Genomic DNA, 27,454 nt, shown 5'->3' on the forward strand with positions numbered 1-27,454 from the left:
AGATGCTGGGCCGGTCCCGGAAGTAGTGCAGTACCGGGTCGACCCGTGGCGGAGTTGGAGCAAGCCCCGAACACTCCGCCGCGCTACAAAAATCAGTTTAATATCATGGGTACAATTAGAACCCGTAACAGATATTAAGCTGTTAAGAACAGAGTGTTTTTCAGAAATGTTTTGTACATTTCCTAGCAGTTTTATTGCAGACACCTACTGTTGTTGTTCATTCCTTTTTAGGGGAAATCTCATCTGTAAAGTTTTATTCCTGCTGTGGGGTGAGTGTATTGTTGTGCGTGTAGGAAGTCTTTCTAACTCGAGCTGCTGAAGTCCACCGAAGTGCGAGCCCTTCAATTTGCAGCTACGTGTTTAGCATAGACTTCACGAGAAGCTGCGATGGTATCGCTCACCGCCAGCTTCTTGAAGAGACGCATGTAGCGTTTGCTACAGAGGCGCCTCAACACTTTGTCATTGTTGGGGTCCCAGGAGCCCAGGGCCCCAACAACGACTGCCTCAATGCTGACCCGCTGGAATTTCCGGAGCAGGTATTGGCGAACGGGTTCGTACTTGGCGACCTTACTCTCCCGTGCAGCATCGAAGGCGGTTTTGCGATTGTCAAAGGGGCATGTGACATCAATGACAATCGCCGTTTCCCCGCGCGCCAGAACAAGATCTGGGCGGAGGTTCGTGTCACCCACGGGCCGGTTCTCATGGGTGACGGTGAATCGCTTCTCAGCGGCTGTCTTCAGCCGGTCGACGATCCTGTTGTGTCGGCTGGTGTAGGCGACGCTCTGGCGCATGCAGTGACAGAGAACATGCGGGAGGGATTCCTTGTCTTGCCCGCATCTCCGACACCGCTGGTCAGCAGCGACATCCCACGGCCTGGCTCCGTTGAGGGGCAGCAGGTTCAGCCTCGCACGGTGCACGAAGCGCCAATCGCAGAAGCGAGTGAAGCGCCCCGTCCTCATGAAGTGGGAACTGCTACGGTCGGCTGCTACGCACTCCATCACTTTCCCCTGGTTAGGCTTTTCGTGGAGATTGTGATCTCGTGCGCGCATAGCGATGCTCCGAAGTGTCCTCACCACTTTCGTGCGCTGCTTCTGCGTGACGGTCACGTCGGCGCGAGTGATGCTGGGGCCCCCCTCCTGCATCTCCCACGTGACCGCCAGGCGCCGGGAAGCCTTGCGAGCCTCCGTCCATACAGACTGAAGCTGCGTTGCCCTAGCTCGGAAGTCTCCCTCCGTCTCCCCTGTCAGGTAGGCAGCGATGTCCTCATCCGTGGCTGGTCGGCGTAGTCTCTTCGTCGTGATGGCAGTAACGGCATGCAGCGCTACACTTTGATCTTAGCCAAAAGGCCGAGAAGCGATAAATTGACAAGGAACTGCAGTTCGATCCCATCAAAAATGTATGCCCAAGTGGTGCCACTTATCGGTTGTTGCAGAAACAGCGTCGGTCCACCGTTTTTTGTTTGTAGCACTTGAGCTATGGTTTACCAAATCTCGACACATCCCTTGAAGGGGATTCTTAATCAAACCATTCTTTATTGCCTCAAATAATGGACTCACATGCAATGACATGCGGAAAAAGTAACCCAAGGTGTCACTGCATGCACGAGGCGCCCAACAATGCAATAAGACAGGCATTGAGAGGATTGCTGTGTTAGGCACATGGATAGCAGTGAGCTCGAATGAAAAAAGTTAGTTGGCCTCATCTTTGAGTTGTGATTGTCCTCCCCCAAAAACCGTGAGTCGCTTAGCTAGTCCCGGAAGTAGTGCAGTACCGGGTAGACCCGTGGCAGAGGTACAGCAAGCCCAGAATGCTCTGCCGCATTACAAAAAATAGTATAATGTCAGGGTTACAAATTACAACTGGCAACTGATATCAAGCTGTTAAAACAGTGTTTTCCAGAAATGTTTTGTACATTTGCAAGCAATGCTTTATTGCAGATACCTACTGCTATTAAGGCAAAAGCCTTTATTGCCTCATAGTTGTCGTTAGCAAAAGTGTCACATTTTTGCCACAGCACTTATTGGTCGCGAAGGGAAGACGTCGTGGAGGTGTCGACCAATCACAGAGCAACACCACAGTATGTGCAAATGCATAGCTTATATGTCCATATGTCAATCAATGAGCAGTTACTAATTAAAAAGGAAATAAATAAGTAAATAATTATTTATATGCTATGTCCTGGTTATTGCACTAATTACTCAATATTGGCTAGGTAAACAATTATTACTAATTATTTACAGTTGCGAAAATATAATTACTAATTATTACCACACTGTAAAACCAACCACATTGGCTAGATAAACAATTATTACTAATTATTTATAGTTGCATAGTATACTTACTAATTATTACCACAATCTGTAAAACCAACCACATTGGCTACATAAACAATTATTAATAATTATTTACAGTTGCGTAAATAATTACTACACTCTGTAAAACCAACCACATTGGCTAGGTAAACAGTTATTACTAATTATTTACAGTTACGTAAATATAATTACTAATTATTACCACACTGTAAAACCAACCACAATGGCTAGGTAAACTTTTAATACTAATTATTTACATTTGCGTAAATATAATTACCAATTACTTCCACACTCTGCAAAACCAACCACAATGGCTAGGTAAACTATTACTAATTATTTACAGTTGCGAAAATATAATTACTAATTATTACCACACTGTAAAACCAACCACATTGGCTAGATAAACAATTATTACTAATTATTTATAGTTGCATAGTATACTTACTAATTATTACCACACTCTGTAAAACCAACCACATTGGCTAGATAAACAATTATTAATAAATATTTACAGTTGCGTAAATAATTACTACACTCTGTAAAACCAACCACATTGGCTAGGTAAACAATTATTACTAATTATTTACAGTTGCGTAAATATAATTACTAATTATTACCACACTGTAAAACCAACCACAATGGCTAGGTAAACTTTTAATACTAATTATTTACATTTGCGTAAATATAATTACCAATTACTTCCACACTCTGCAAAACCAACCACAATGGCTAGGTAAACTATTACTAATTATTTACAGTTGCGAAAATATAATTACTAATTATTACCACACTGTAAAACCAACCACATTGGCTAGATAAACAATTATTACTAATTATTTATAGTTGCATAGTATACTTACTAATTATTACCACACTCTGTAAAACCAACCACATTGGCTACATAAACAATTATTAATAATTATTTACAGTTGCGTAAATAATTACTACACTCTGTAAAACCAACCACATTGGCTAGGTAAACAATTATTACTAATTATTTACAGTTGCGTAAATATAATTACTAATTATTACCACACTGTAAAACCAACCACAATGGCTAGGTAAACTTTTAATACTAATTATTTACATTTGCATAAATATAATTACCAATTACTTCCACACTCTGCAAAACCAACCACAATGGCTAGGTAAACTATTATTACTAATTATTTACAGTTGCGAAAATATAATTACTAATTATTACCACACTGTAAAACCAACCACATTGGCTAGATAAACAATTATTACTAATTATTTATAGTTGCATAGTATACTTACTAATTATTACCACACTCTGTAAAACCAACCACATTGGCTACATAAACAATTATTAATAATTATTTACAGTTGCGTAAATAATTACTACACTCTGTAAAACCAACCACATTGGCTAGGTAAACAATTATTACTAATTATTTACAGTTGCGTAAATATAATTACTAATTATTACCACACTGTAAAACCAACCACAATGGCTAGGTAAACTTTTAATACTAATTATTTACATTTGCGTAAATATAATTACCAATTACTTCCACTCTCTGCAAAACCAACCACAATGGCTAGGTAAACTATTATTACTAATTATTTACAGTTGCGAAAATATAATTACTAATTATTACCACACTGTAAAACCAACCACATTGGCTAGATAAACAATTATTACTAATTATTTATAGTTGCATAGTGTACTTACTAATTATTACCACACTCTGTAAAACCAACCACATTGGCTACATAAACAATTATTAATAATTATTTACAGTCGTAAATAATTACTACACTCTTTAAAACCAACCACATTGGCTAGGTAAACAATTATTACTAATTATTGACAGTTGCGTGAATATAATTACTAATTATAACCACACTCTGTAAAACCAACCACAATTGCTAGGTAAACTGTTATTACTAATTATTTACAGTTGCGTAAATATAATTACTAATTATTACCACACTGTAAAACCAACCACAATGGCTAGGTAAACTTTTAATACTAATTATTTACATTTGCGTAAATATAATTACCAATTACTTCCACACTCTGCAAAACCAACCACAATGGCTAGGTAAACTATTATTACTAATTATTTACAGTTGCGAAAATATAATTACTAATTATTACCACACTGTAAAACCAACCACATTGGCTAGATAAACAATTATTACTAATTATTTATAGTTGCATAGTATACTTACTAATTATTACCACACTCTGTAAAACCAACCACATTGGCTACATAAACAATTATTAATAATTATTTACAGTTGCGTAAATAATTATTACTAATTATTGACAGTTGCGTGAATATAATTACTAATTATAACCACACTCTGTAAAACCAACCACAATTGCTAGGTAAACTATTATTACTAATTATTTACAGTTGCGTAAATATAATTACTAATTATTACCACACTGTAAAACCAACCACAATGGCTAGGTAAACTTTTATTACTAATTATTTATAGTTGCATAGTATACTTACTAATTATTACCACACTCTGTAAAACCAACCACATTGGCTACATAAACAATTATTAATAATTATTTACAGTCGTAAATAATTACTACACTCTTTAAAACCAACCACATTGGCTAGGTAAACAATTATTACTAATTATTGACAGTTGCGTGAATATAATTACTAATTATAACCACACTCTTTAAAACCAACCACAATTGCTAGGTAAACTGTTATTACTAATTATTTACAGTTGCGTAAATATAATTACTAATTATTACCACACTGTAAAACCAACCACAATGGGTAGGTAAACTTTTAATACTAATTATTTACATTTGCGTAAATATAATTACCAATTACTTCCACACTCTGCAAAACCAACCACAATGGCTAGGTAAACTATTATTACTAATTATTTACAGTTGCGAAAATATAATTACTAATTATTACCACACTGTAAAACCAACCACATTGGCTAGATAAACAATTATTACTAATTATTTATAGTTGCATAGTATACTTACTAATTATTACCACACTCTGTAAAACCAACCACATTGGCTACATAAACAATTATTAATAATTATTTACAGTTGCGTAAATAATTATTACTAATTATTGACAGTTGCGTGAATATAATTACTAATTATAACCACACTCTGTAAAACCAACCACAATTGCTAGGTAAACTATTATTACTAATTATTTACAGTTGCGTAAATATAATTACTAATTATTACCACACTGTAAAACCAACCACAATGGCTAGGTAAACTTTTATTACTAATTATTTATAGTTGCATAGTATACTTACTAATTATTACCACACTCTGTAAAACCAACCACATTGGCTACATAAACAATTATTAATAATTATTTACAGTTGCGTAAATAATTACTACACTCTGTAAAACCAACCACATAACAGTAAAAGTCGGAAAAAAAGTCGGAAAAAAAAGTCGGAAAAAAAAGTCGGAAAAAAAAGTCGGAAAAAAAAGTCGGAAAAAAAAGTCGGAAAAAAAAGTCGGAAAAAAAAAGTCCAAAAATTTCTAGAACAAAACAAAGCAGTTTTTCTGTTTTTTTTCAATTGTGCCTTCTCCCCCCAAAAGGGGGAGATGCTGGGCCGGTCCCGGAAGTAGTGCAGTACCGGGTCGACCCGTGGCGGAGTTGGAGCAAGCCCCGAACACTCCGCCGCGCTACAAAAATCAGTTTAATATCATGGGTACAATTAGAACCCGTAACAGATATTAAGCTGTTAAGAACAGATACTACAGACAGACAAAGAGAAGTTTATTGACTTCCAAACTGATAGAGCACGATACATTGACAATGTGAACCACAATATACATACACTTATATGTAAAGGATACCGAATAATGTGCCAATACAATACAGATGTTGTAAGTCACTTTACATTAACAGTCTTATCTTCGTATCAGAGTCTGCTTATCCTTTATACAATTTCAATCAATTGGTACAAAAAAGGGATATACAATAATAATGGGAGAACCACTCAAATCTCTCCATCCCAATGCACTAGAAGGGGAAAGGGAAAAAAAAAGGGGGGGGATGTACATGCATACATGTTATGATCCAACGCGCGTTACATGTGGTCATCAATACAACAATGTCGGCATCGTTAGCCCATTTGGTCTCACAACACTTTGATCTTAGCCAAAAGGCCGAGAAGCGATAAATTGACAAGGAACTGCAGTTCGATCCCATCAAAAATGTATGCCCAAGTGGTGCCACTTATCGGTTGTTGCAGAAACAGCGTCGGTCCACCGTTTTTTGTTTGTAGCACTTGAGCTATGGTTTACCAAATCTCGACACATCCCTTGAAGGGGATTCTTAATCAAACCATTCTTTATTGCCTCAAATAATGGACTCACATGCAATGACATGCGGAAAAAGTAACCCAAGGTGTCACTGCATGCACGAGGCGCCCAACAATGCAATAAGACAGGCATTGAGAGGATTGCTGTGTTAGGCACATGGATAGCAGTGAGCTCGAATGAAAAAAGTTAGTTGGCCTCATCTTTGAGTTGTGATTGTCCTCCCCCAAAAACCGTGAGTCGCTTAGCTAGTCCCGGAAGTAGTGCAGTACCGGGTAGACCCGTGGCAGAGGTACAGCAAGCCCAGAATGCTCTGCCGCATTACAAAAAATAGTATAATGTCAGGGTTACAAATTACAACTGGCAACTGATATCAAGCTGTTAAAACAGTGTTTTCCAGAAATGTTTTGTACATTTGCAAGCAATGCTTTATTGCAGATACCTACTGCTATTAAGGCAAAAGCCTTTATTGCCTCATAGTTGTCGTTAGCAAAAGTGTCACATTTTTGCCACAGCACTTATTGGTCGCGAAGGGAAGACGTCGTGGAGGTGTCGACCAATCACAGAGCAACACCACAGTATGTGCAAATGCATAGCTTATATGTCCATATGTCAATCAATGAGCAGTTACTAATTAAAAAGGAAATAAATAAGTAAATAATTATTTATATGCTATGTCCTGGTTATTGCACTAATTACTCAATATTGGCTAGGTAAACAATTATTACTAATTATTTACAGTTGCGAAAATATAATTACTAATTATTACCACACTGTAAAACCAACCACATTGGCTAGATAAACAATTATTACTAATTATTTATAGTTGCATAGTATACTTACTAATTATTACCACAATCTGTAAAACCAACCACATTGGCTACATAAACAATTATTAATAATTATTTACAGTTGCGTAAATAATTACTACACTCTGTAAAACCAACCACATTGGCTAGGTAAACAGTTATTACTAATTATTTACAGTTACGTAAATATAATTACTAATTATTACCACACTGTAAAACCAACCACAATGGCTAGGTAAACTTTTAATACTAATTATTTACATTTGCGTAAATATAATTACCAATTACTTCCACACTCTGCAAAACCAACCACAATGGCTAGGTAAACTATTACTAATTATTTACAGTTGCGAAAATATAATTACTAATTATTACCACACTGTAAAACCAACCACATTGGCTAGATAAACAATTATTACTAATTATTTATAGTTGCATAACACTTACTAATTATTACCACACTCTGTAAAACCAACCACATTGGCTAGATAAACAATTATTAATAAATATTTACAGTTGCGTAAATAATTACTACACTCTGTAAAACCAACCACATTGGCTAGGTAAACAATTATTACTAATTATTTACAGTTGCGTAAATATAATTACTAATTATTACCACACTGTAAAACCAACCACAATGGCTAGGTAAACTTTTAATACTAATTATTTACATTTGCGTAAATATAATTACCAATTACTTCCACACTCTGCAAAACCAACCACAATGGCTAGGTAAACTATTACTAATTATTTACAGTTGCGAAAATATAATTACTAATTATTACCACACTGTAAAACCAACCACATTGGCTAGATAAACAATTATTACTAATTATTTATAGTTGCATAGTATACTTACTAATTATTACCACACTCTGTAAAACCAACCACATTGGCTACATAAACAATTATTAATAATTATTTACAGTTGCGTAAATAATTACTACACTCTGTAAAACCAACCACATTGGCTAGGTAAACAATTATTACTAATTATTTACAGTTGCGTAAATATAATTACTAATTATTACCACACTGTAAAACCAACCACAATGGCTAGGTAAACTTTTAATACTAATTATTTACATTTGCATAAATATAATTACCAATTACTTCCACACTCTGCAAAACCAACCACAATGGCTAGGTAAACTATTATTACTAATTATTTACAGTTGCGAAAATATAATTACTAATTATTACCACACTGTAAAACCAACCACATTGGCTAGATAAACAATTATTACTAATTATTTATAGTTGCATAGTATACTTACTAATTATTACCACACTCTGTAAAACCAACCACATTGGCTACATAAACAATTATTAATAATTATTTACAGTTGCGTAAATAATTACTACACTCTGTAAAACCAACCACATTGGCTAGGTAAACAATTATTACTAATTATTTACAGTTGCGTAAATATAATTACTAATTATTACCACACTGTAAAACCAACCACAATGGCTAGGTAAACTTTTAATACTAATTATTTACATTTGCGTAAATATAATTACCAATTACTTCCACTCTCTGCAAAACCAACCACAATGGCTAGGTAAACTATTATTACTAATTATTTACAGTTGCGAAAATATAATTACTAATTATTACCACACTGTAAAACCAACCACATTGGCTAGATAAACAATTATTACTAATTATTTATAGTTGCATAGTGTACTTACTAATTATTACCACACTCTGTAAAACCAACCACATTGGCTACATAAACAATTATTAATAATTATTTACAGTCGTAAATAATTACTACACTCTTTAAAACCAACCACATTGGCTAGGTAAACAATTATTACTAATTATTGACAGTTGCGTGAATATAATTACTAATTATAACCACACTCTGTAAAACCAACCACAATTGCTAGGTAAACTGTTATTACTAATTATTTACAGTTGCGTAAATATAATTACTAATTATTACCACACTGTAAAACCAACCACAATGGCTAGGTAAACTTTTAATACTAATTATTTACATTTGCGTAAATATAATTACCAATTACTTCCACACTCTGCAAAACCAACCACAATGGCTAGGTAAACTATTATTACTAATTATTTACAGTTGCGAAAATATAATTACTAATTATTACCACACTGTAAAACCAACCACATTGGCTAGATAAACAATTATTACTAATTATTTATAGTTGCATAGTATACTTACTAATTATTACCACACTCTGTAAAACCAACCACATTGGCTACATAAACAATTATTAATAATTATTTACAGTTGCGTAAATAATTATTACTAATTATTGACAGTTGCGTGAATATAATTACTAATTATAACCACACTCTGTAAAACCAACCACAATTGCTAGGTAAACTATTATTACTAATTATTTACAGTTGCGTAAATATAATTACTAATTATTACCACACTGTAAAACCAACCACAATGGCTAGGTAAACTTTTATTACTAATTATTTATAGTTGCATAGTATACTTACTAATTATTACCACACTCTGTAAAACCAACCACATTGGCTACATAAACAATTATTAATAATTATTTACAGTCGTAAATAATTACTACACTCTTTAAAACCAACCACATTGGCTAGGTAAACAATTATTACTAATTATTGACAGTTGCGTGAATATAATTACTAATTATAACCACACTCTTTAAAACCAACCACAATTGCTAGGTAAACTGTTATTACTAATTATTTACAGTTGCGTAAATATAATTACTAATTATTACCACACTGTAAAACCAACCACAATGGGTAGGTAAACTTTTAATACTAATTATTTACATTTGCATAAATATAATTACCAATTACTTCCACACTCTGCAAAACCAACCACAATGGCTAGGTAAACTATTATTACTAATTATTTACAGTTGCGAAAATATAATTACTAATTATTACCACACTGTAAAACCAACCACATTGGCTAGATAAACAATTATTACTAATTATTTATAGTTGCATAGTATACTTACTAATTATTACCACACTCTGTAAAACCAACCACATTGGCTACATAAACAATTATTAATAATTATTTACAGTTGCGTAAATAATTATTACTAATTATTGACAGTTGCGTGAATATAATTACTAATTATAACCACACTCTGTAAAACCAACCACAATTGCTAGGTAAACTATTATTACTAATTATTTACAGTTGCGTAAATATAATTACTAATTATTACCACACTGTAAAACCAACCACAATGGCTAGGTAAACTTTTATTACTAATTGTTTATAGTTGCATAGTATACTTACTAATTATTACCACACTCTGTAAAACCAACCACATTGGCTACATAAACAATTATTAATAATTATTTACAGTTGCGTAAATAATTACTACACTCTGTAAAACCAACCACATAACAGTAAAAGTCGGAAAAAAAGTCGGAAAAAAAAGTCGGAAAAAAAAGTCGGAAAAAAAAGTCGGAAAAAAAAGTCGGAAAAAAAAAGTCCAAAAATTTCTAGAACAAAACAAAGCAGTTTTTCTGTTTTTTTTTTCAATTGTGCCTTCTCCCCCCAAAAGGGGGAGATGCTGGGCCGGTCCCGGAAGTAGTGCAGTACCGGGTCGACCCGTGGCGGAGTTGGAGCAAGCCCCGAACACTCCGCCGCGCTACAAAAATCAGTTTAATATCATGGGTACAATTAGAACCCGTAACAGATATTAAGCTGTTAAGAACAGAGTGTTTTTCAGAAATGTTTTGTACATTTCCTAGCAGTTTTATTGCAGACACCTACTGTTGTTGTTCATTCCTTTTTAGGGGAAATCTCATCTGTAAAGTTTTATTCCTGCTGTGGGGTGAGTGTATTGTTGTGCGTGTAGGAAGTCTTTCTAACTCGAGCTGCTGAAGTCCACCGAAGTGCGAGCCCTTCAATTTGCAGCTACGTGTTTAGCATAGACTTCACGAGAAGCTGCGATGGTATCGCTCACCGCTAGCTTCTTGAAGAGACGCATGTAGCGTTTGCTACAGAGGCGCCTCATCACTTTGTCATTGTTGGGGTCCCAGGAGCCCAGGGCCCCAACAACGACTGCCTCAATGCTGACCCGCTGGAATTTCCGGAGCAGGTATTGGCGAACGGGTTCGTACTTGGCGACCTTACTCTCCCGTGCAGCATCGAAGGCGGTTTTGCGATTGTCAAAGGGGCATGTGACATCAATGACAATCGCCGTTTCCCCGCGCGCCAGAACAAGATCTGGGCGGAGGTTCGTGTCACCCACGGGCCGGTTCTCATGGGTGACGGTGAATCGCTTCTCAGCGGCTGTCTTCAGCCGGTCGACGATCCTGTTGTGTCGGCTGGTGTAGGCGACGCTCTGGCGCATGCAGTGGCAGAGAACATGCGGGAGGGATTCCTTGTCTTGCCCGCATCTCCGACACCGCTGGTCAGCAGCGACATCCCACGGCCTGGCTCCGTTGAGGGGCAGCAGGTTCAGCCTCGCACGGTGCACGAAGCGCCAATCGCAGAAGCGAGTGAAGCGCCCCGTCCTCATGAAGTGGGAACTGCTACGGTCGGCTGCTACGCACTCCATCACTTTCCCCTGGTTAGGCTTTTCGTGGAGATTGTGATCTCGTGCGCGCATAGCGATGCTCCGAAGTGTCCTCACCACTTTCGTGCGCTGCTTCTGCGTGACGGTCACGTCGGCGCGAGTGATGCTGGGGCCCCCCTCCTGCATCTCCCACGTGACCGCCAGGCGCCGGGAAGCCTTGCGAGCCTCCGTCCATACAGACTGAAGCTGCGTTGCCCTAGCTCGGAAGTCTCCCTCCGTCTCCCCTGTCAGGTAGGCAGCGATGTCCTCATCCGTGGCTGGTCGGCGTAGTCTCTTCGTCGTGATGGCAGTAACGGCATGCAGCGCTAGATCTCGCACCTCTAGATCAAGAGAGGAGAGGAGCTTAAATGCATTGTCAATGCGGCAGATGTCGCTCAGCTCCGCTGCGAGGGGGATGCCGACCGAGCCCGATGCTGCGCTGCCGTAGAGGTATTCATTGGCTGCGGTTCCTGGAAGATAAAGGGATTTTTTGATTAGTGGCCGCAGTGCATCGTCGAGGCGCGCCCACTCTGACTTGCCCAACACACCGCACCGCATGGAGAAATTGAGCGCTGGATATACAAATGTTTTCACAGCGTCCAATCTCTGCCAAGGGGCGAGCATTGAGCTAAGCAGGCGGCGGCCGGTGTTGATGGCCTGGTCCACAGTAGCTCTGTCCGGGAAGACGTTGAACCCCACAGGGCGGCCCAGGAACGTCTGGCTTTCAAAATCCTGGATAATTGGGATCTCAGCTCCTGCAATAAAGAAAGGGGTCAGTCTTGTACCAACCGGTGTTTTGCCGCTCAGATGAAGAGTGCGGCACTTCGCTGGGTTAAGCTGTAGTCCCAGCCTAGAAGAAAGGGATTCAACAGTATTAATGCGGGCTTGAAGCATCTCCGGGTCATTGGCCAGGGGGGTGAGGTCATCGGCGTAGGCCAGGATGTTGTGCTGCCTCTCGCCTCCCTGCACAGCACGCAAAACAGGGTCAATGACAAAATTAAACAAGAGCCCGCTCAGTGGGCATCCCTGTCGAATCCCTGCAGAAATGTCGATCGGCCGTGTTGATCCTTCTTGTCCTATGATGGTGGTGGTGTTGTCCCTGTAGAGGTCAGCGACGATCGAACAGAAGTCGCTGCCGGCGCCTGCTCCACGTAGTGCGTCGATGAGGGCGTTGTGGGCGACAGATCCAAAGGCGTTGCTGAAGTCAAGGAACGCCACGCACAGCTCCCCACCGCCACCCCTCGCTGCGTCAAGGCGCTCCTGCAGCACGAAGTTGTGCTCAAACACACCATCGTGCGGCAGGAACCCCTTTTGACAACGAGAGAGCAGCTCGTGTTCAGCGATCCATCGCTGCAGCCGAGTGGCGAGACACCCAGCATACAGCTTTGAAATCGTCGACCCGAGTGCGATGGGGCGCCAGTTCGTGACGTCCTCCGCAGGTCCCTTCTTGTGGATGAGGATGGTCCGGGACTCCTTCCATGCTGGGGGCACTCTCTTGAACTTGAGGCAGGCGTTGAATGCTGCTGTCAGGAAGGCTGCTTCAGGGTCTGTCGTCTTCCAGTGCTGGTAGGTGATTCGGTCGTTGCCGGGCGCGGTGTTCTCACATTTCCTCAGCTTCGTCAGGACCTCCTCTTCGGTGAACTTGTCTAGAGGGAATTCCGTGAGGTCGCTGCTCTTGGCCTTGTTGAGAAGAAGGCTGGTGTCCACCTCCTTGGGGCCCCACATTGCAGTGAAGTGGTTCTCGAGATCCTGTAAAGGAACCGTGCACATAGGCGACTCGCCGTCCACAATCAGGCGTACTGCTCGGCGGCGATTCCTGCGGTAAAGAGACTGGATCTGCTGAGCATTGTCGGGGTTGGTCGGACGGCGCGGCTTACCTCCGGCCGGAGCCTTTGGCAGCTTTACCGCCTTTCCAACCCCGGTGATGGCCTCCTCCAAGATGGAAAGAAAACCATCCCAACCCTCAGCAGACACAGGCTCACGCAGCAAACACCGGAGGCGCCTGGTGTGGTCGACGAGTATGCCCTCGCACTCCAGTTCATCAGAAAGAGAATCAGTTAGTGCTCCCTGGGTGGCAGTTGCGTCATGGTGGCCGCCGCCGTCGTCGTCTTGAAGCTGCGATGTATTGCTTTCCTCGCTGATTGTTGACATGTGAGCCTGTAGTCCGTCGCCTGCCTGCAAGGAAGGAGAATCTTGTGAATTCTCCATCTCCCTGCTGCTGTTGGGTGTGCTGCTGGCAGGCACGGGAATTCCCTGGTCATCCTGCTGGGATGGGGAGGTGGGAAAAATTAGTGCTGGTGTTGCTGCTCTCGTTGTGGTGCTGCTCTCTGGAGGAGGAGAGATGGGGGTGAGCGGTCGTGGCTCTTCCTGGCCCGCTTCCTCCCCATTGGTGTCTTGTTGAGGCGTTGCTGGTGGTGTCCTTGCGTCTTGGCTGATGTCCTCTTCTTGTGGGGGCTCTAGATCCGGTGGTCTGGCGTCCCGGGATGGTGTCCTTCTTAGTCTTCTCGTCGCCGCTAACGGTGGCACGGGACGAGGCGGTAATCCCTGCATGGCAGTCTGTTTGCGGTGCCACATGTGATGATTTTCCAGCCCTCTTTTCGATGGAAAAGAGAGCTGGCAATCACCGCACTTGTGGCTGTGCAAGTCAGTGCTGGCCACCTCGAGCTTCTCTCCAGTAAGACAGGGATGCGCTTTTGGCCGAGGACCGACCTCTCTGTGGCAGAGAGTGCAAAAATGCGTGACCTGGCTTATGCGCACCCCATGCTCACTTTCGAGATGCCGAGTCAGGGACTGCCGCCTGGACGTCCACAATACCGGGGAGTACGCGGTAGCGCATCCCTCTTCCGTACATCGGAACGTCCTCGCCAGCGGAAAGAACAGCGTAAGGCTGTTCCCATCACGGCGAGGTTGCGATCCGGGCTGTGGCGGTTCTTCATTGTTGGCCGGGCTTGGACTGGTGGACGGCGATCGGACTGGAATGCGGCTTCTGCTGGCGGTGAAGGCGCTGCTTGTCGGGGGCGATGACATCACTTCTAGTGGCGGCGGTCGTCTGGAAGAAATGGCGGGGTGTATCCGCGCGACATACTGCGATAATGGATTTCCTTCCGCAGAAGAGGTCAGCGCTGCAGCTCCCACGGGGAAAAAGACTATCCAGAAAGAACAGCTAACATACACTAATAATGAGACTGAAAAACCAAAGTGCGCGCAGAAAAAAAAAAAAAAAAAGAGAATGCTCAACACCAAAAAAAAAAAAAAACAATATGAGAGCCCTCACCAAGCTCGTAGCAAAGCAAAACAAAAGATGGAGCTGAACAGGAGAGAAACACCAGTAAACACCACACACAAATCACCCTCAACACAATACAAGTGAAAAAGAGCAACGCAGCAACTAATAAAAATCGTCACTCAATTACCAGGCAAACGCGGCAAAGAGCCCTCACCAAGCTCAAAGAAAAAAAAAAAAAAAGTTTAACGGGAGCGAAACATGGGAAACACCACACTTGACTGGAAAACGGCTCTTGTCAATGAAATCACATTGCAGGAACCCAATAAATCAGCACCTCAACTAAAATAAAAGGGCACACATGCAAAGAATTCGCACTAAGCTCTCAAAAAAAAAAAAAAAAAAAAAAAAAAAAAAAACTGGTGGCAATGCAACAAAAAGTAATAAAATAATAATAATTAAAGGCACAACCGGCGAGAAACAGCGGCAGATACTACATGAACAAACCAACAAGGATGGCAAAGAATTTGAACACAAACAAAAAAGTAAAAAAAAAAAAAAAAACTAGCAAAGACGGAAAAAGAAAAAAAAAGTTTAAGGGCAGAAAGCACTACATGAATAAACCGATTGCAAAGAATGTGAGCACAAACAGAACGGAGAGGTTAAAGAACAAGAAAAAAAAAAAAAAAAAAAAAAAAAAAAAAAAAACTAGCAAATAAGAAAAAAGAACACTTGAAGGACAAAAAACACTGCCAGATACTACATAAACAAGCCGACAATGGGGATAGGAAACACTAAATGAACTAGTAAAAAAAGAGAGCTCTCACCAAGCTCTCACAGCAACCGGGAATCCAGGGACAGCAGGGGTTCCAAGAACAGCAGGTCCGGATGGTCCATGAGTCCAGGGGTCCAGGGTCAGCAGGGGGTCCAGGAACAGCAGGGGGTCCAGGGGTCCAGGATTACTACACTTTGATCTTAGCCAAAAGGCCGAGAAGCGATAAATTGACAAGGAACTGCAGTTCGATCCCATCAAAAATGTATGCCCAAGTGGTGCCACTTATCGGTTGTTGCAGAAACAGCGTCGGTCCACCGTTTTTTGTTTGTAGCACTTGAGCTATGGTTTACCAAATCTCGACACATCCCTTGAAGGGGATTCTTAATCAAACCATTCTTTATTGCCTCAAATAATGGACTCACATGCAATGACATGCGGAAAAAGTAACCCAAGGTGTCACTGCATGCACGAGGCGCCCAACAATGCAATAAGACAGGCATTGAGAGGATTGCTGTGTTAGGCACATGGATAGCAGTGAGCTCGAATGAAAAAAGTTAGTTGGCCTCATCTTTGAGTTGTGATTGTCCTCCCCCAAAAACCGTGAGTCGCTTAGCTAGTCCCGGAAGTAGTGCAGTACCGGGTAGACCCGTGGCAGAGGTACAGCAAGCCCAGAATGCTCTGCCGCATTACAAAAAATAGTATAATGTCAGGGTTACAAATTACAACTGGCAACTGATATCAAGCTGTTAAAACAGTGTTTTCCAGAAATGTTTTGTACATTTGCAAGCAATGCTTTATTGCAGATACCTACTGCTATTAAGGCAAAAGCCTTTATTGCCTCATAGTTGTCGTTAGCAAAAGTGTCACATTTTTGCCACAGCACTTATTGGTCGCGAAGGGAAGACGTCGTGGAGGTGTCGACCAATCACAGAGCAACACCACAGTATGTGCAAATGCATAGCTTATATGTCCATATGTCAATCAATGAGCAGTTACTAATTAAAAAGGAAATAAATAAGTAAATAATTATTTATATGCTATGTCCTGGTTATTGCACTAATTACTCAATATTGGCTAGGTAAACAATTATTACTAATTATTTACAGTTGCGAAAATATAATTACTAATTATTACCACACTGTAAAACCAACCACATTGGCTAGATAAACAATTATTACTAATTATTTATAGTTGCATAGTATACTTACTAATTATTACCACAATCTGTAAAACCAACCACATTGGCTACATAAACAATTATTAATAATTATTTACAGTTGCGTAAATAATTACTACACTCTGTAAAACCAACCACATTGGCTAGGTAAACAGTTATTACTAATTATTTACAGTTACGTAAATATAATTACTAATTATTACCACACTGTAAAACCAACCACAATGGCTAGGTAAACTTTTAATACTAATTATTTACATTTGCGTAAATATAATTACCAATTACTTCCACACTCTGCAAAACCAACCACAATGGCTAGGTAAACTATTACTAATTATTTACAGTTGCGAAAATATAATTACTAATTATTACCACACTGTAAAACCAACCACATTGGCTAGATAAACAATTATTACTAATTATTTATAGTAGCATAGTATACTTACTAATTATTACCACACTCTGTAAAACCAACCACATTGGCTAGATAAACAATTATTAATAAATATTTACAGTTGCGTAAATAATTACTACACTCTGTAAAACCAACCACATTGGCTAGGTAAACAATTATTACTAATTATTTACAGTTGCGTAAATATAATTACTAATTATTACCACACTGTAAAACCAACCACAATGGCTAGGTAAACTTTTAATACTAATTATTTACATTTGCGTAAATATAATTACCAATTACTTCCACACTCTGCAAAACCAACCACAATGGCTAGGTAAACTATTACTAATTATTTACAGTTGCGAAAATATAATTACTAATTATTACCACACTGTAAAACCAACCACATTGGCTAGATAAACAATTATTACTAATTATTTATAGTTGCATAGTATACTTACTAATTATTACCACACTCTGTAAAACCAACCACATTGGCTACATAAACAATTATTAATAATTATTTACAGTTGCGTAAATAATTACTACACTCTGTAAAACCAACCACATTGGCTAGGTAAACAATTATTACTAATTATTTACAGTTGCGTAAATATAATTACTAATTATTACCACACTGTAAAACCAACCACAATGGCTAGGTAAACTTTTAATACTAATTATTTACATTTGCATAAATATAATTACCAATTACTTCCACACTCTGCAAAACCAACCACAATGGCTAGGTAAACTATTATTACTAATTATTTACAGTTGCGAAAATATAATTACTAATTATTACCACACTGTAAAACCAACCACATTGGCTAGATAAACAATTATTACTAATTATTTATAGTTGCATAGTATACTTACTAATTATTACCACACTCTGTAAAACCAACCACATTGGCTACATAAACAATTATTAATAATTATTTACAGTTGCGTAAATAATTACTACACTCTGTAAAACCAACCACATTGGCTAGGTAAACAATTATTACTAATTATTTACAGTTGCGTAAATATAATTACTAATTATTACCACACTGTAAAACCAACCACAATGGCTAGGTAAACTTTTAATACTAATTATTTACATTTGCGTAAATATAATTACCAATTACTTCCACTCTCTGCAAAACCAACCACAATGGCTAGGTAAACTATTATTACTAATTATTTACAGTTGCGAAAATATAATTACTAATTATTACCACACTGTAAAACCAACCACATTGGCTAGATAAACAATTATTACTAATTATTTATAGTTGCATAGTGTACTTACTAATTATTACCACACTCTGTAAAACCAACCACATTGGCTACATAAACAATTATTAATAATTATTTACAGTCGTAAATAATTACTACACTCTTTAAAACCAACCACATTGGCTAGGTAAACAATTATTACTAATTATTGACAGTTGCGTGAATATAATTACTAATTATAACCACACTCTGTAAAACCAACCACAATTGCTAGGTAAACTGTTATTACTAATTATTTACAGTTGCGTAAATATAATTACTAATTATTACCACACTGTAAAACCAACCACAATGGCTAGGTAAACTTTTAATACTAATTATTTACATTTGCGTAAATATAATTACCAATTACTTCCACACTCTGCAAAACCAACCACAATGGCTAGGTAAACTATTATTACTAATTATTTACAGTTGCGAAAATATAATTACTAATTATTACCACACTGTAAAACCAACCACATTGGCTAGATAAACAATTATTACTAATTATTTATAGTTGCATAGTATACTTACTAATTATTACCACACTCTGTAAAACCAACCACATTGGCTACATAAACAATTATTAATAATTATTTACAGTTGCGTAAATAATTATTACTAATTATTGACAGTTGCGTGAATATAATTACTAATTATAACCACACTCTGTAAAACCAACCACAATTGCTAGGTAAACTATTATTACTAATTATTTACAGTTGCGTAAATATAATTACTAATTATTACCACACTGTAAAACCAACCACAATGGCTAGGTAAACTTTTATTACTAATTATTTATAGTTGCATAGTATACTTACTAATTATTACCACACTCTGTAAAACCAACCACATTGGCTACATAAACAATTATTAATAATTATTTACAGTCGTAAATAATTACTACACTCTTTAAAACCAACCACATTGGCTAGGTAAACAATTATTACTAATTATTGACAGTTGCGTGAATATAATTACTAATTATAACCACACTCTTTAAAACCAACCACAATTGCTAGGTAAACTGTTATTACTAATTATTTACAGTTGCGTAAATATAATTACTAATTATTACCACACTGTAAAACCAACCACAATGGGTAGGTAAACTTTTAATACTAATTATTTACATTTGCGTAAATATAATTACCAATTACTTCCACACTCTGCAAAACCAACCACAATGGCTAGGTAAACTATTATTACTAATTATTTACAGTTGCGAAAATATAATTACTAATTATTACCACACTGTAAAACCAACCACATTGGCTAGATAAACAATTATTACTAATTATTTATAGTTGCATAGTATACTTACTAATTATTACCACACTCTGTAAAACCAACCACATTGGCTACATAAACAATTATTAATAATTATTTACAGTTGCGTAAATAATTATTACTAATTATTGACAGTTGCGTGAATATAATTACTAATTATAACCACACTCTGTAAAACCAACCACAATTGCTAGGTAAACTATTATTACTAATTATTTACAGTTGCGTAAATATAATTACTAATTATTACCACACTGTAAAACCAACCACAATGGCTAGGTAAACTTTTATTACTAATTATTTATAGTTGCATAGTATACTTACTAATTATTACCACACTCTGTAAAACCAACCACATTGGCTACATAAACAATTATTAATAATTATTTACAGTTGCGTAAATAATTACTACACTCTGTAAAACCAACCACATAACAGTAAAAGTCGGAAAAAAAGTCGGAAAAAAAAGTCGGAAAAAAAAAGTCGGAAAAAAAAGTCGGAAAAAAAAGTCGGAAAAAAAAGTCGGAAAAAAAAGTCGGAAAAAAAAGTCGGAAAAAAAAGTCGGAAAAAAAAAGTCCAAAAATTTCTAGAACAAAACAAAGCAGTTTTTCTGTTTTTTTTTCAATTGTGCCTTCTCCCCCCAAAAGGGGGAGATGCTGGGCCGGTCCCGGAAGTAGTGCAGTACCGGGTCGACCCGTGGCGGAGTTGGAGCAAGCCCCGAACACTCCGCCGCGCTACAAAAATCAGTTTAATATCATGGGTACAATTAGAACCCGTAACAGATATTAAGCTGTTAAGAACAGAGTGTTTTTCAGAAATGTTTTGTACATTTCCTAGCAGTTTTATTGCAGACACCTACTGTTGTTGTTCATTCCTTTTTAGGGGAAATCTCATCTGTAAAGTTTTATTCCTGCTGTGGGGTGAGTGTATTGTTGTGCGTGTAGGAAGTCTTTCTAACTCGAGCTGCTGAAGTCCACCGAAGTGCGAGCCCTTCAATTTGCAGCTACGTGTTTAGCATAGACTTCACGAGAAGCTGCGATGGTATCGCTCACCGCCAGCTTCTTGAAGAGACGCATGTAGCGTTTGCTACAGAGGCGCCTCATCACTTTGTCATTGTTGGGGTCCCAGGAGCCCAGGGCCCCAACAACGACTGCCTCAATGCTGACCCCCTGGAATTTCCGGAGCAGGTATTGGCGAACGGGTTCGTACTTGGCGACCTTACTCTCCCGTGCAGCATCGAAGGCGGTTTTGCGATTGTCAAAGGGGCATGTGACATCAATGACAATCGCCGTTTCCCCGCGCGCCAGAACAAGATCTGGGCGGAGGTTCGTGTCACCCACGGGCCGGTTCTCATGGGTGACGGTGAATCGCTTCTCAGCGGCTGTCTTCAGCCGGTCGACGATCCTGTTGTGTCGGCTGGTGTAGGCGACGCTCTGGCGCATGCAGTGGCAGAGAACATGCGGGAGGGATTCCTTGTCTTGCCCGCATCTCCGACACCGCTGGTCAGCAGCGACATCCCACGGCCTGGCTCCGTTGAGGGGCAGCAGGTTCAGCCTCGCACGGTGCACGAAGCGCCAATCGCAGAAGCGAGTGAAGCGCCCCGTCCTCATGAAGTGGGAACTGCTACGGTCGGCTGCTACGCACTCCATCACTTTCCCCTGGTTAGGCTTTTCGTGGAGATTGTGATCTCGTGCGCGCATAGCGATGCTCCGAAGTGTCCTCACCACTTTCGTGCGCTGCTTCTGCGTGACGGTCACGTCGGCGCGAGTGATGCTGGGGCCCCCCTCCTGCATCTCCCACGTGACCGCCAGGCGCCGGGAAGCCTTGCGAGCCTCCGTCCATACAGACTGAAGCTGCGTTGCCCTAGCTCGGAAGTCTCCCTCCGTCTCCCCTGTCAGGTAGGCAGCGATGTCCTCATCCGTGGCTGGTCGGCGTAGTCTCTTCGTCGTGATGGCAGTAACGGCATGCAGCGCTAGATCTCGCACCTCTAGATCAAGAGAGGAGAGGAGCTTAAATGCATTGTCAATGCGGCAGATGTCGCTCAGCTCCGCTGCGAGGGGGATGCCGACCGAGCCCGATGCTGCGCTGCCGTAGAGGTATTCATTGGCTGCGGTTCCTGGAAGATAAAGGGATTTTTTGATTAGTGGCCGCAGTGCATCGTCGAGGCGCGCCCACTCTGACTTGCCCAACACACCGCACCGCATGGAGAAATTGAGCGCTGGATATACAAATGTTTTCACAGCGTCCAATCTCTGCCAAGGGGCGAGCATTGAGCTAAGCAGGCGGCGGCCGGTGTTGATGGCCTGGTCTACAGTAGCTCTGTCCGGGAAGACGTTGAACCCCACAGGGCGGCCCAGGAACGTCTGGCTTTCAAAATCCTGGATAATTGGGATCTCAGCTCCTGCAATAAAGAAAGGAGTCAGTCTTGTACCAACCGGTGTTTTGCCGCTCAGATGAAGAGTGCGGCACTTCGCTGGGTTAAGCTGTAGTCCCAGCCTAGAAGAAAGGGATTCAACAGTATTAATGCGGGCTTGAAGCATCTCCGGGTCATTGGCCAGGGGGGTGAGGTCATCGGCGTAGGCCAGGATGTTGTGCTGCCTCTCGCCTCCCTGCACAGCACGCAAAACAGGGTCAATGACAAAATTAAACAAGAGCCCGCTCAGTGGGCATCCCTGTCGAATCCCTGCAGAAATGTCGATCAGCCGTGTTGATCCTTCTTGTCCTATGATGGTGGTGGTGTTGTCCCTGTAGAGGTCAGCGACGATCGAACAGAAGTCGCTGCCGGCGCCTGCTCCACGTAGTGCGTCGATGAGGGCGTTGTGGGCGACAGATCCAAAGGCGTTGCTGAAGTCAAGGAACGCCACGCACAGCTCCCCACCGCCACCCCTCGCTGCGTCAAGGCGCTCCTGCAGCACGAAGTTGTGCTCAAACACACCATCGTGCGGCAGGAACCCCTTTTGACAACGAGAGAGCAGCTCGTGTTCAGCGATCCATCGCTGCAGCCGAGTGGCGAGACACCCAGCATACAGCTTTGAAATCGTCGACCCGAGTGCGATGGGGCGCCAGTTCGTGACGTCCTCCGCAGGTCCCTTCTTGTGGATGAGGATGGTCCGGGACTCCTTCCATGCTGGGGGCACTCTCTTGAACTTGAGGCAGGCGTTGAATGCTGCTGTCAGGAAGGCTGCTTCAGGGTCTGTCGTCTTCCAGTGCTGGTAGGTGCTTCGGTCGTTGCCGGGCGCGGTGTTCTCACATTTCCTCAGCTTCGTCAGGACCTCCTCTTCGGTGAACTTGTCCAGAGGGAATTCCGTGAGGTCGCTGCTCTTGGCCTTGTTGAGAAGAAGGCTGGTGTCCACCTCCTTGGGGCCCCACATTGCAGTGAAGTGGTTCTCGAGATCCTGTAAAGGAACCGTGCACATAGGCGACTCGCCGTCCACAATCAGGCGTACTGCTCGGCGGCGATTCCTGCGGTAAAGAGACTGGATCTGCTGAGCGTTGTCGGGGTTGGTCGGACGGCGCGGCTTACCTCCGGCCGGAGCCTTTGGCAGCTTTACCGCCTTTCCAACCTCGGTGATGGCCTCCTCCAAGATGGAAAGAAAACCATCCCAACCCTCAGCAGACACAGGCTCACGCAGCAAACACCGGAGGCGCCTGGTGTGGTCGACGAGTATGCCCTCGCACTCCAGTTCATCAGAAAGAGAATCAGTTAGTGCTCCCTGGGTGGCAGTTGCCTCATGGTGGCCGCCGCCATCGTCGTCTTGAAGCTGCGATGTATTGCTTTCCTCGCTGATTGTTGACAGGTGAGCCTGTAGTCCGTCGCCTGCCTGCAAGGAAGGAGAATCTTGTGAATTCTCCATCTCCCTGCTGCTGTTGGGTGTGCTGCTGGCAGGCACGGGAGTTCCCTGGTCATCCTGCTGGGATGGGGAGGTGGGAAAAATTAGTGCTGGTGTTGCTGCTCTCGTGGTGCTGCTCTCTGGGGGAGGAGAGATGGGGGTGAGCGGTCGTGGCTCTTCCTGGCCCGCTTCCTCCCCATTGGTGTCTTGTTGAGGCGTTGCTGGTGGTGTCCTTGCATCTTGGCTGATGTCCTCTGCTTGTGGGGGCTCTAGATCCGGTGGTCTGGCATCCCGTGATGGTGTCCGTCTTAGTCTTCTCGTCGCCGTTAACGGTGGCACGGGACGAGGCGGTAATCCCTGCATGGCAGTCTGTTTGCGGTGCCACATGTGATGATTTTCCAGCCCTCTTTTCGATGGAAAAGAGAGCTGGCAATCACCGCACTTGTGGCTGTGCAAGTCAGTGCTGGCCACCTCGAGCTTCTCTCCAGTAAGACAGGGATGCGCTTTTGGCCGAGGACCGACCTCTCTGTGGCAGAGAGTGCAAAAATGCGTGACCTGGCTTATGCGCACCCCATGCTCACTTTCAAGATGCCGAGTCAGGGACTGCCGCCTGGACGTCCACAATACCGGGGAGTACGCGGTAGCGCATCCCTCTTCCGTACATCGGAACGTCCTCGCCAGCGGAAAGAACAGCGTAAGGCTGTTCCCATCACGGCGAGGTTGCGATCCGGGCTGTGGCGGTTCTTGATTGTTGGCCGGGCTTGGACTGGTGGACGGCGATCGGACTGGAATGCGGCTTCTGCTGGCGGTGAAGGCGCTGCTTGTCGGGGGCGATGACATCACTTCTAGCGGCGGCGGTCGTCTGGAAGAAATGGCGGGGTGTATCCGCGCGACATACTGCGATAATGGATTTCCTTCCGCAGAAGAGGTCAGCGCTGCAGCTCCCACGGGGAAAAAGACTATCCAGAAAGAACAGCTAACATACACTAATAATGAGACTGAAAAACCAAAGTGCGCGCAGAAAAAAAAAAAAAGAGAATGCTCAACACCAAAAAAAAAAAAAAAAAAAAAACAATATGAGAGCCCTCACCAAGCTCGTAGCAAAGCAAAACAAAAGATGGAGCTGAACAGGAGAGAAACACCAGTAAACACCACACACAAATCACCCTCAACACAATACAAGTGAAAAAGAGCAACGCAGCAACTAATAAAAATCGTCACTCAATTACCAGGCAGACGCGGCAAAGAGCCCTCACCAAGCTCAAAGAGAAAAAAAAAAAAAGAGGTTTAACGGGAGCGAGACATGGGAAACACCACACTTGACTGGAAAACGGCTCTTGTCAATGAAATCACATTGCAGGAACCCAATAGATCAGCACCTCAACTAAAATAAAAGGGCACACATGCAAAGAATTGGCACTAAGCTCTCAAAAAAAAAAAAAGAAAAAAAAAAAAAAAAAAAAAACTGGTGGCAATGCAACAAAAAGTAATAAAATAATAATAATTAAAGGCACAACCGGAGAGAAACAGCGGCAGATACTACATGAACAAACCAACAAGGATGGCAAAGAATTTGAACACAAACAAAAAAGTAAAAAAAAAAAAACTAGCAAAGACGGAAAAAGAAAAAAAAAAGTTTAAGGGCAGAAAGCACTACATGAATAAACCGATTGCAAAGAATGTGAGCACAAACAGAACGGAGAGGTTAAAGAAAAAGAAAAAAAAGGAAAACTAGAAGGACAAAAAAAAAACTAGCAAATTAAGCAAAAAGAACACTTGAAGGACAAAAAACACTGCCAGATACTACATAAACAAGCCAACAATGGGGATAGGAAACACTCAATGAACTAGTAAAAAAAGAGAGCTCTCACCAAGCTCTCACAGCAACCGGGAATCCAGGGACAGCAGGGGTTCCAAGAACAGCAGGTCCGGATGGTCCATGAGTCCAGGGGTCCAGGGTCAGCAGGGGGGTCCAGGGTCAGCAGGGGGTCCAGGAACAGCAGGGGGTCCAGGGGTCCAGGATACTACTACACTTTGATCTTAGCCAAAAGGCCGAGAAGCGATAAATTGACAAGGAACTGCAGTTCGATCCCATCAAAAATGTATGCCCAAGTGGTGCCACTTATCGGTTGTTGCAGAAACAGCGTCGGTCCACCGTTTTTTGTTTGTAGCACTTGAGCTATGGTTTACCAAATCTCGACACATCCCTTGAAGGGGATTCTTAATCAAACCATTCTTTATTGCCTCAAATAATGGACTCACATGCAATGACATGCGGAAAAAGTAACCCAAGGTGTCACTGCATTCACGAGGCGCCCAACAATGCAATAAGACAGGCATTGAGAGGATTGCTGTGTTAGGCACATGGATAGCAGTGAGCTCCAATGAAAAAAGTTAGTTGGCCTCATCTTTGAGTTGTGATTGTCCTCCCCCAAAAACCGTGAGTCGCTTAGCTAGTCCCGGAAGTAGTGCAGTACCGGGTAGACCCGTGGCAGAGGTACAGCAAGCCCAGAATGCTCTGCCGCATTACAAAAAATAGTATAATGTCAGGGTTACAAATTACAACTGGCAACTGATATCAAGCTGTTAAAACAGTGTTTTCCAGAAATGTTTTGTACATTTGCAAGCAATGCTTTATTGCAGATACCTACTGCTATTAAGGCAAAAGCCTTTATTGCCTCATAGTTGTCGTTAGCAAAAGTGTCACATTTTTGCCACAGCACTTATTGGTCGCGAAGGGAAGACGTCGTGGAGGTGTCGACCAATCACAGAGCAACACCACAGTATGTGCAAATGCATAGCTTATATGTCCATATGTCAATCAATGAGCAGTTACTAATTAAAAAGGAAATAAATAAGTAAATAATTATTTATATGCTATGTCCTGGTTATTGCACTAATTACTCAATATTGGCTAGGTAAACAATTATTACTAATTATTTACAGTTGCGAAAATATAATTACTAATTATTACCACACTGTAAAACCAACCACATTGGCTAGATAAACAATTATTACTAATTATTTATAGTTGCATAGTATACTTACTAATTATTACCACAATCTGTAAAACCAACCACATTGGCTACATAAACAATTATTAATAATTATTTACAGTTGCGTAAATAATTACTACACTCTGTAAAACCAACCACATTGGCTAGGTAAACAGTTATTACTAATTATTTACAGTTACGTAAATATAATTACTAATTATTACCACACTGTAAAACCAACCACAATGGCTAGGTAAACTTTTAATACTAATTATTTACATTTGCGTAAATATAATTACCAATTACTTCCACACTCTGCAAAACCAACCACAATGGCTAGGTAAACTATTACTAATTATTTACAGTTGCGAAAATATAATTACTAATTATTACCACACTGTAAAACCAACCACATTGGCTAGATAAACAATTATTACTAATTATTTATAGTTGCATAGTATACTTACTAATTATTACCACACTCTGTAAAACCAACCACATTGGCTAGATAAACAA

General features: G+C 40.9%; 1 protein-coding gene and 8 pseudogenes across 1 annotated transcript in view; all 9 read right to left on the reverse strand.

The window, feature by feature from the left end:
* On the reverse strand, positions 1 to 173 carry LOC146171419 (U2 spliceosomal RNA; annotated as a pseudogene).
* Positions 174 to 1,737: 1,564 nt separating this feature from the next.
* Positions 1,738 to 1,908, reverse strand: LOC146171420 (U2 spliceosomal RNA; annotated as a pseudogene).
* Positions 1,909 to 5,893: 3,985 nt separating this feature from the next.
* On the reverse strand, positions 5,894 to 6,068 carry LOC146171421 (U2 spliceosomal RNA; annotated as a pseudogene).
* Positions 6,069 to 6,853: 785 nt separating this feature from the next.
* Positions 6,854 to 7,024, reverse strand: LOC146171422 (U2 spliceosomal RNA; annotated as a pseudogene).
* A 3,959-nt stretch (positions 7,025 to 10,983) lies between these two features.
* LOC146171423 (U2 spliceosomal RNA) lies at positions 10,984 to 11,156 on the reverse strand (annotated as a pseudogene).
* A 5,423-nt stretch (positions 11,157 to 16,579) lies between these two features.
* LOC146171424 (U2 spliceosomal RNA) lies at positions 16,580 to 16,750 on the reverse strand (annotated as a pseudogene).
* A 4,013-nt stretch (positions 16,751 to 20,763) lies between these two features.
* Positions 20,764 to 20,936, reverse strand: LOC146171425 (U2 spliceosomal RNA; annotated as a pseudogene).
* Positions 20,937 to 25,291: 4,355 nt separating this feature from the next.
* The window catches only part of LOC146171426 (uncharacterized), a 47,275-nt gene continuing 45,112 nt past the window's right edge, over positions 25,292 to 27,454 (reverse strand). Inside the window, exon 5 of the mRNA XM_084586550.1 lies at positions 25,292 to 25,326. Within this exon, the coding sequence (XP_084442676.1) occupies positions 25,292 to 25,326 (35 nt within the window). The remainder of the gene's footprint in view (positions 25,327 to 27,454) is intronic.
* On the reverse strand, positions 26,386 to 26,556 carry LOC146171427 (U2 spliceosomal RNA; annotated as a pseudogene).

The sequence above is a fragment of the Amblyomma maculatum genome, unplaced genomic scaffold (genome assembly GCF_055883805.1).
Source record: "Amblyomma maculatum isolate TAMU_Amacu unplaced genomic scaffold, ASM5588380v1 scaffold_23, whole genome shotgun sequence".
Classification (NCBI taxonomy): Eukaryota; Metazoa; Arthropoda; class Arachnida; order Ixodida; family Ixodidae; genus Amblyomma; species Amblyomma maculatum.